Source organism: Triturus cristatus, chromosome 2_2 (genome assembly GCF_964204655.1).
Source record: "Triturus cristatus chromosome 2_2, aTriCri1.1, whole genome shotgun sequence".
Lineage (NCBI taxonomy): Eukaryota > Metazoa > Chordata > Amphibia > Caudata > Salamandridae > Triturus > Triturus cristatus.
Genome location: NC_140582.1, coordinates 1,093,206,068 through 1,093,216,852, shown reverse-complemented (window position 1 = coordinate 1,093,216,852; position 10,785 = coordinate 1,093,206,068). Strand labels below are relative to the sequence as shown.

General features: G+C 43.7%; 1 protein-coding gene across 1 annotated transcript in view; it reads right to left on the bottom strand.

Annotated features, from left to right (window-relative positions):
* Positions 1–309: 309 nt before the first annotated feature.
* THNSL2 (threonine synthase like 2) overlaps positions 310–10,785 on the bottom strand; it is a 135,038-nt gene continuing 124,562 nt past the window's right edge. The window contains exons 7-10 of the mRNA XM_085642646.1: positions 8,110–8,235; positions 5,538–5,689; positions 1,081–2,607; positions 310–986 (exon numbers count right to left, since the gene is read on the bottom strand). Coding sequence (XP_085498772.1) covers positions 2,406–2,607; positions 5,538–5,689; positions 8,110–8,235 — 480 coding nt within the window. The 3' untranslated portion in view covers positions 310–986; positions 1,081–2,405. The remainder of the gene's footprint in view (positions 987–1,080; positions 2,608–5,537; positions 5,690–8,109; positions 8,236–10,785) is intronic.

The following is a 10,785-nucleotide window of genomic DNA, read 5'->3' as shown; positions in this document are numbered from 1 at the left end:
AGGAGGCTAAGATCTTCCTAATGGGGAAATTCCAACCATAACTCTTTACAAAGAATCAACTAATTCGTCTGTTGATCGATTCATCTTTCCGTTCGCTACAGATGTATAATCAGAGGGTCCCTCAATGACTTCGTGAATCGATACGTAGTGGGATCCACCCAGTCTGGGACTTGATTGGTAAATTGAAGCTGGGCGACGTATGTTATGTTTTTTTTTTTTTTTTATTGATAGATCTATCTTGTTTACAGATATCACATATGTACTTATTAACAATCAATTCATAAATTAATGTCATAGAATGTTAAAATAATATATCACTTCATTACTTTAATCCATTGAACAGTGCTTACATTGAAATTTCAAAGCAGAAATACAGATTTAATACAATAGTGCAACTTAGTCCTTCTTTACCATTTTTTCACTAAGGAAACCGTTCAACAATATAGAAAAAGGGGGTTGGGAAATGCAGTTATGAATCGTCTTCATTCTATACAAAGTTCTTGATTTTGTAATATTCAAATCTCTTCAGGATCTGTACCAATAATATCATACATCAAATATTCCTATAAAGCTATTTCAAAGGAAATCTTCTTCTGTATTATTTATTCGTTGTGTGGCAAGTTTCTCCATATTTTTCAATAACATGTTTGGCAATTCCTTCTAGCATAAACCAAAATGTGGGTTTACTAACTTTCTTCATTTTTACCTTCCATTTTGTTGCTTTTGGGCTAAGATGAAATTTCCAGTACAAGGTAAGTAAAGAACGTGCAATTGCTACGGATGTAAAAATCTAATACTGATGGTGTTTATCTAAAGATTCCAGGTTATACACACTAAAAGATTTCTTGATTTCTCAAGCTGATCAAAGTGATCTGACCAACTATTCACAGTGAAAGAGAGTTCCATATTTTAAAGAGTTTGTGCATTTGTTTCTATTAAGGGTCCAGAATTATTGGTAAACATATCCTTCTGTTGTTCTGTAATACCTTAACCCCTTGAGTGCCCCGCCCTTTCCACGCCCTGTGCCGGGCGTTTCATTAGCGGGCGGGGCTCATGACGAGATAGTCTCGTCATGGGCACTCAAGAGGTTAAGTATTGTAATTCCCGATAAGTCCGTTGGTAGGATTAGAGGTGGGAGGGCCACTGAAAGCTCAAGCCAGACTTCAGCCTGAAGCCTAACTCTGGCCCTTTTAGAACCTCGAGCCCAAAACAAGCCGAGCTTTCATGTGGCTTCTGCTTGCCTCCCTATCTCTACTCAGTTTGTGGCGTTACGGCCAGAGCTGCCAACTTTGGAACTGGGAAACCAGGTTTGAGTCTCAGCATCGTCTCAACACCGTTTGATTTCAGGCAAAACACTTAATCTCCCCATGCTTAAGAACAATGAGTGTGAGCTAATGTAACCAGTGCTTGTGTAACACGATTCAAGTTTGCGCCAAATAAAAACTGCAGAAAAATGCACAAACCTGAAAACAAAGCCTTAACACAAGGAAAGACAAATAGATACACATTTACTGGCTGATTAGTACAAAGTGAAACCAGAAAACCTGGATAAATCACCGCTTCCTCGCTTAAATTGTGTGATCTTAAGCAAGTATTTTATTTAATCAAAACACTTTTTTCTTCATTATCGCATATGAAAGCACTTTCCAACTGTGAGCTCAGTATAGAAGTTGTACAAAAGCTTAATGAATTTGATTTAATAGATTATTGCTCGAAAATAATCTGGGCCAAGTACATGATTTACATGACAACTATCTTGTCTCTTAGCTCATTAATGGTTCATGTTTAAATACTATAACTTTTAATGAGTACTTCTCTGTGCAGTTTTATAATGTGAAAAAAAGAAGAGGAAAATGTACATGCCAAACACCTGGCAGACCAACCTGTGTTTCCATAGGGCATTTTTTATACAAATTGTCCCATTCATTTTGGAATCGGAAAATGTGCTGGGGGATCAGATCATGTCAACTGCAGCGCTCAAAAGTCCCAATTCAATAATATCTACAGCTTATACTTGCACTTGGGATGTATGGGATGTCCTGAAGGCCCCCCCTGAGTTTAGTCCCTTAGATGCAAAACTTAGTCACATGAAAGCATTGTAAATATAGAAGATTATAAATGTTAATGTACCAAGTCCCTTCGTCATGAATCCCCATGCTATACTTGGACATCCATCCTTCTAAGTTTGGTAGACTAAGTACCATAAATTTAGTAAAAATTACATATTATTTGTAGCTCCTATAAATGAAGTGTAGCATGAAACGCTCTTTAAAAAGTTATTATTATTCATCATTTAAAATCATTATGATCTTCAGTGTTTAGAGTGCAAGCCTTTATCTAAACTGGTTCTATTTTAGGTCAAGCTGTTGATCAATTTTCGTCTTCTAGACCAATATGAGCTCCGATTATGCTTTTCTTTTCTGGTAAATAGCTTCTATTTTATCTCTTAGCGTTTGCTCCCAGTCATCCTCTCTCTCCAGTGGGATGGATCTTGTCTCCATGTTTTCCAGTGCTTTGATCTCTGGGGGGACTTCAGGGGTCAGCTTGGCCCGCCTCACCACATTCTGGAATTTGGCTGATGAGGCCGGTGCTAGGCAGCACCTGGGACTGGGAGAGAAGGAAACAGAATCAGTCAGCAAATGCCCTCAAATAGCAAATAAAGAATAGTTACACCCCTGGACACCTGCCGATCTCCCAAGCTATTTAACACTATCTACTGGTGCAATGTTTCCACCTTGTGGCCAGGTCTAAAACTCTACAGCAGCTTTTAACACACTGAAATCAGAGATCCAGGTATGCATGATCCCGTTACCTACATATGTAAACAGACTGGCCAAGGTGGCAAGCTGGCAGACGCTGGGAGACTTACTCATACATGCCACGGTTACACCCTTGGCCAGCCACGCCAGGTGTTACTGTTACCAGCAGCACTGAAGCCAAATACAACACAGGCATGTGACACTCAAAGAACATGAGCAGCCCATGACAGTAATGATTAAACCTTCTACTGCACATATGAAACTGTGTGAAAGAAGCCTGTCTGCCATGACCGGCCACACATTGAGAGCCAGCACAAGGCCCGGCAGCTGCAGGCCACAAATTTCTCATCTCCTTATCAGGTAGTAAATGTCAGTTATCCAGACATTGGACAACTGGAACCTGGCTAGATCATCAACCTTGGTGTGGTCTGACCCAGGGCGGTGTTCCACCGTAAAATCCATTCACTTTTTCGCGAGATGGACCACCTCAGCAGTTTGTGATTTTCACCCCTCATTTGTTTGAGCCATCTGAGGGACATTTGGTCTGTCTGAATCCAGAAGTAAGTCCCAAACAGGTAAGGTCTCAGCTTTCTCAGTGCTCAGACCACAGCAAAGGCCTCCCTTTGAATCGCACTCCACCTCTGCTCTCTGGAAAGTTACCTCAAGCTAATTAAGGCTACAGGTTGGTCTAGGCCCTCCTCATTTAACTGTGCTAAGACGGCCTCTATGCCATGCTCCGAAGCATCTGTCTGCACTATGAGAAGTCAGGAGCCTTGAGTACGAGTGCTGTATACATGGCTTCCTTGAGGGTATCAAAGGTTTTCTCACAGGCCTCTGTCCATATCACCTTTCTGTGCTGACCCTGTTGAACAACATCTGAAAGGTGGCAGGAGCATTATTTAAGCCAAAGGGCATCACTCTAAATTTGAAGTGGCCCTTTGGGGTCTAAAACATAAACAGTTCTGTAAGAAAAGGGGACAACAGATGAAGAATGGCACTAGAAAGCTCTGAGGCTGATGACCAGCTGATGACTGCCACAGAGGAGCAGGATGATGAAGAGGATATAGATAATCAGGATCTGGACATCTGCCTGGACATGTAGTCTCCAGGGGAGGGGGGGGGGGGGGGAAACTTGTTCCCTGAATTGGACCTCCCTGCCAGAGCAGGAAGCAGTGCATAATCGCATGGCCTGTCCCCAGAGGAGCTGGCGGGCAGGAAGGCAGAGAGGGAGTTTCAACTACAGATGGCAAAGATCAGCATGGAGAAGAAACTTGCTTTGGAGTGTTTGCCTCATGAAAGGAGCCTTAACGAGCTGGAACTGAGGGCAAAACAAGCAGATTCCAGCAACAGTGGCAGCCTTTCCTCAGTGTCTGAAGGAGATAGCTGGTACCCAGTTATGTGGTGGGAGATGAGACCCCAAAGGAGCACTGGAGGGTGATGGTCTATGGAAGCATATGCCTCCAGAGGGGAGGGACATACTTCTTACACTAGAAGTAGAGGACCAAACCAGGTATACCCCCATGCAAGCCATCCTTCTAGTCAAATTGGAGCTGACCCCTGAAAAGTATCGCTATAGGTTCAGGGGGATCCACAAACTCCCCAACCAGTCTTGGGTGGACTTACTGGACTACACTAATAAGGCACTGAATGGCTGGGTGAGGGGCAGCAAAGTTAATGATTGTAATGGGCTGCAATACGTGCTTTACATAGCTGCAACAGCACCTAGTGGACAGCATACTGACTGACCCCTGGAAGCTTGCGGAAGAGGCCGACCTCTGGGTCAGCACCAGAGTGTTCTTCTGGAAAACAGATTTAAATGTTTTTCACTACCAGGACATGTAAAACTTACATGTCACACTTTTTAGATACACTGCCCGCTGGGCAGTCCAGGGCCTACCCTTGCGGCGACTTATATGCATTAAAAAGGAAGGTATGGGCCTAGCAAAATTTATTTTGCCAGATCGAATGGCAGTTTAAGACGGCATACACAGGTTACGAGGTCAGGCCTGAAACATGTTTAAAGGACTACTTAAGTGAGAAACACAATAAGTGCTGCAGGCCCACTAGTAGTATTTAATTTACAGGCCCTGGGTACATGTAGTGCCACTTTACAAGGAACTTAAAAGCAAATTAAATATGCCAGTTCGGGATAAATCAATGTCACCAAGGTTAAAGGAGTGAGCACATGCACTTTAGCACTGGCTAGCAAAAATTAGATCAGCAAAAAGTGGAGGAGGAAGGCAAAATGTTTGCGGAAGACCACTCTAAGGCTGACAGGTCTAACACAAATCAGCAGTACTGTCAAACACAACGAAATACACACTGGAATCACACAGGAGAAACTAGGATAAACATACCAATCTCTCACGTGTACAACACTGCATCAAAAGACGCTGACCTGGATTGTGATGCTCACAAAGAAAGCACTATGGTTGCACTTGGTGGTGTGTGGTATTCTTTTGCAACATGACAATTCTGCTTCTGTTTGCTTTAATAAACATTTAGAAATTATTTAGAAAGCCCTAAATTACTGTCAAGCAATTTATTTTTATGTAATTTCTGTTTTCAGAGTATATGGTAAAGGAGAGAAATAACAGACTTTGCTGAATTTACCAGTTTTTTTTATTCCCCTAGACATAAAAACACTGGTCTTACCTGGATGGAACATGCAGTCTGATAGACTTGTAGTTGCATTTGATGTTCAAGAGAGAAGAACAGGCGAGGACATTTTTCACTCTGGACACAAATGAAACTTAAATGAGCCCAAGTGTTTAGTACCTGTGTTGCTGATTGTCAACCTGCTTGTAGTGATAATGCACAGCCACCGCAGAATGAGGACACAGAAGATAGTGATTTTCCTCCCAGCAGCGGGACATTGTTTGAATAATGTCCTCATCAGAGGCAGAAAACGAACTCATCCCTTCGGTGATCTGCAATTGAAGAGAATATTAAACACAGTGAAGGATTGTGTGATTTCTCCCAAATAACCACACAGAAAAGAATAGCCTCCTTTGGTCAGCAGCACACCAACATAAGGGCAAAACTGGAAAACGCATTGCTTGGTTCTGGATTTGAAGTTCAAGGTGTGGATTTCCCTCCTATTTTCTGTGTAATTGCAGCATTAATTCCCCCTCTTTCTCAAAAAGCTGAAAACAGAGGCCTCATTGACAGAAATGTATATATCTGCATCCATAGGTTTACTCCTCAGTTTCAGTGCAGAGTTACAACGTTTTTGAATTCACAAACGTTTTCAAGAGTGCTTGGGAAACCAGCGAAAGTTGCAGGTTTCCCCAAGTACTCCTGTAAAAAGTTTGTGAGTTACCCATTAGGTCTATGTAAAAGCAGGTGTGCTTACTTAACTAAACATATTTCACAACTGTGAATGCAAAAATGTCTTTGCATTAGTGCAATAACTGCGTGCAATTGGATTGTTACATTGTGTTTCGCATTGCCTACGAGGAAATACTTTACCCCAAGTTTTTGAGAATGTTCTCTTCCCACTGCCCCCTCTGACATTATTTACTCCTGCCCTAGCCAAAGAAAATATTTGACTATTTCCAGTTTAAGATTTTTGTAGCTCACTATAGTTGTAAATAACACAAACCCTCAGTTCGTAGTTTTGAAAAGGATCTTACTGTTCCTACAGATGAACCACTGCATCAAACTATTAAATCCGTAGTGTGATCTCACATGGATTCCTGTTAAATAATCTAGACAGTAGCCCTAAGATAAAAGTCTCTGCATACCCTTAAAACAAGCAATGGATTCTGCCATTCTATAAGCAAGTTAAGATCCATTTTCATTAACCAGAATGTGAAAATGTGGCCTAAGGGCTAGGGCGGTCGACCTCAGAGCTGGGGAACCGGGTTCGAGTCTTGGCAGGGACGCTCAACATTCTGTGATTCTGGGCAAATCACTTAATCTCCCTGTGCCTAACAAAACATGAATGTGTCGGTCTGTAACGTAACTGGTGCTCATGTAAAGCGCTCGGATACCTTCGGGTCTCGTTTGCGCTATATAAAACTCCACAAAAAAAAAAAAAACACGAATGCATAACTGAAATATCGATGGGCCCCATTTTGTTTGCTCGGAAGTGCTCACTGCAGATTTTTTCTACTGTCATGAATGGAGTTCAGAACCCTTCCCAATGGAGCGAGCAGTGCAGAGGTTGTAAGCACCTAGAACTGCATATCTGGGACTCATTAACAAACCTTTGCAATGGATTTCTCACACTTCCATGCACCTTTATATTACACCTTGAAAAGACCCAGGCATGCACAGAGATGAAAATAAGGGAAGGGCCTTGGAATACCCCTATTTCTTAAAGCATGTGATAGAAAAGAAGGCTTCACATGATCAAAATATTTTCAAAGTGAAGAAAACAAAAAACCCAATATTTACATGCACACTGAAAATATGCCTGCCAATTTTCATCAGTGCAAACGGTTTAAAGGCATACTGATCAACTGAACTCCATTACGCTATAAAATGTATGAAAATTACATATTTCCTTTGGTGTGACTCAGACCATGAAAGACCCAGAAAACGTTGTAAATCACTGCTTTAGCACACAAGGTATGGCAGGGTGTTCGAGTCAGATCCCTTTCAGCATAACAGTATGTGATAAATTTACCTACAACAGATCATTACCCATTGAGTGGTTCCCTGATCGACACACTGGAGGCTGACAACCGTTTTCGTTTAGCAGGGATGAAAGGTCCCTTGCATGGCTCCAGAGTGTGTGCTCTCTGCCCTGCTGTATGTGGCTTTTCATCTACATTCTCTTTTTTTCCCCAGTGAGTTGTGCTCTGAGGAAGAGGAAGAACCTGGGCTTGGCGGGACTGGCAGTGGTGAAAGCGTAAACTCTAGTGAAGGGACAGGTCTTTTTATTGGTCCTCCTGACTGACCCTCCCCATATAGAATGTTCTCCGACTCTCCCTTAAGAGAGTCTTTCATTTCCATGCATATGGAAGATGTGTGGATATTGTGTGTATACCTTATGTGTGATGTGGGTTGAGTGCAAGGACAATGTACTGGTTCATAAACCTGTACATTGTCCATTTTGGATTCTGCATGTGCGTAGTAATGGAAATAGTGAAGGGCTTTGTGGGAGGCCTACCTCATATAAAAGGTTGCGCGAGACTCCCTTTAGAAGGTCTTTCACTTCCATGCATGTAAGATTGTTGTGTTTGACTGGGTTTTCAGTTTATAATCCTCATCAGCTCCTTTAGTAAGCTCTGGATCAACCCAGTAAGCTCTGAATGGCCTGATGCCACTTGCACCAGGTCTCACATTTGTGTTAATCTGGTGTATGCTGTGAACTTCAATTATAATAAATAATTTGCCAGACCTTCTTGTGAAGAATTTCTGGAAGTTTAAGTTTTTTGGTCCTTTGGAACTCTTCCATTAATTTTCTAATGAAACTGCTGTCCGAGTCCATAAGTAACCAGAAGATCCTCTCCATGTTGTAAGGTTCCTGTTCAGAAGAGAGAGAGAGAAGGAAAACCATAAAACATATACACCAACTGTGATACACAAAACAAAAACACAAGTATTCGTGTCAGGACCTTTAGGATAATTTAATATCATTTATTTTATCTTAAACGTAACTTGAATGCAAAGCCTCTAAATCCCACAGCATCATATTTGTACTAAACACTTGCTTCAAAATTGTCATTAACATGTTGGCGCCACGCTAGCGGCCTCACAACAGTACTGCAGAAGCCAGTTTTCATAGACACATGCCACGATCTATAATCAATACCTCAAAATTGCCAAATGCCGGGGCGTGGCCAAGATGGCGACCTGGTAGGACGTTTCCTCGTGTGTCTCCGCTCCCACCTTTCGACGGAGGGGGGTCCCTGAGGTGAGAGACCCCTCCCTGGGGGACACACTGCTGACAGGGGTGTCCTCGGAGCGTGAGTTTTGGGTCCGGTACCGCGGCGAGGCGGCTGCCTGGAGCCGCCCTGCGACAGAGAGAACAGCCGGTCTGCAGACATCCTAAAGGAGCTGGCGCAGAGCAGATGGAGGTGTTGCGGCTGCACCCCCTCTCTGAGTCTGGGGTGCGGGTTGGCCAGAGGGCACCGAGCGACGGACGACGGCATCCCAAAGCGTGGCTTCGCTGACCGTGCTCCGAAGTGGGAGGAGCCATTCTCGGGAGATTACGCAAGGCCCCGGCTGCAGGAAGACGCATAGGGCCCACGAGCACACAATCTTCACTGCCTGGCACTGCGCAGAGGAGACGCTGCCCTATGGAGATCAGGGGCCATGTTCGAAGAGCGCAAAGAGAGAGGCTGGGCCGCATTGGCAGGAGGATCGGCGGCTGCGGTCCCCTATGCTGCTACACCGGTGAGTGGGGGGGCACCCCCAGCGACCACATGGGGCCCAGAGCTGTGGAGGAGAGACAGGGGCGCGAGGACTTCACCCCAGTGCTTAATTTGTAAAATATGAAGTCCAGGTGCTCAAATGTTTGTTGGAGGCCACACCTACTTTCCCCTGACTCCACCCACTTCCTCCACCAGATCCACCCACTTTATTGACTCCACCCACATCCTCAACTGGCACTGCTAAAAGTCAGATGTAATAGCCTACGCCGTCTGATAACTGTACAGTAATTTAGAGGTAAAACTATTGATCTGTTCTGATAGCGCTGCATGGATTCTCAGCCAAATTAATTGGAAAATCTGCAACCCCTATCCTTCTTCCTCCTTCATTACTTTGGATCTGCAGCCGCTGGTCCATGCCCTGGTCACAGTCACTGTAATCTTTTATGAAAGCATGGTCCCAGAAGGCTCAGCCATTGCCCCACCTTCCTGGCATCACATCCAGTTCCCTGCCTAACTATGCCTACAACTTCCCAGATTGTGCCACTGGGTGATTTCCAAAGAGACCCACCTTCACGTGGATAAAATAATTATTAAAACATGTGAAAAACAAATATCTGGAGGTGTGGGCTTGAGCCTTAATAAAAATGGTAAGATATCCATTTACCACGTTACCAAACTAGTTACAGGCTTTATGTCCTTTTAGGGTATTGATATTGCATGCCTTGCTGCACAAAGTGCACATTGACAACTCTTGTGCCCCCCCCCCCCCCCCCAGTCCCACAGCACCACAGACATCAAGTATCTGGTCACCACATTACTGCCACACTCTGCTAACTCTGCTCAAGCTGCAAACAAGTGAGCAAATATCGCCTCGAGTTACATGTGTATGAAGTGAACTTTAGACATTTCAAACACAAGAAACTAGTTGCCGGATTCAGCGTTTTGCTGTCGTAACTCATCATGATATAGTCAGTGATCTTAGGAAATGGCAGCTCACAGTTTCAAGGTGTATTTCACCACATTATTCCATGAATTGGGCCATCACCCCTCACGCCTAAGATTAGGGAATCCACATCAGACTAAATTGTTTGATTTACAGAATGCACAGCTTCTTGGAAATGCAAATTATTCTGAGAGTGAATAAGCATTGTTTTTAGTTATTTATAAATACATCATTGAGCAACGTGAACATATTTCCAAGGCATCAATGTCTCATTCATGGACAGAACAAGTAATCCGGCAATCACTGCAAAGGGTCAGACACAGAGCGAGGTGCAGGTGCTAGATTGTACAGATTCATACTTGGTATATGACTGAGAATATTGGCGTGCCGCTACCTTACTGTTCTAACAGTGCAGTCACAGTGTGTCAATTAAAACTTAAGTTACCGGTCGGTTCGGGCCAGGCGGCCCGGGCCGGGGCACACACACTGACTGACTCAGTCAGTGCCAGTGCACAGCCTGCAGCCTTACTTAGGCTGCTGCGCAGCTTTATTTTAACTGAATCTTGCAACCCACCACAGGATGATGAAGATAAAAGACACTTGGAGCAGCTACTGTCTGGGGTGGGTGGGCTGAACTCAGTACCTCTCTGTACTAGTGCAGGGCGCTCATGTACAGCAGAAGAAAGAGGCTTTCTATTGACCTCAAGGGTGTTACTTTGCTATGTTCAGTTAAATATGTGCACTGGTCATCATGAAA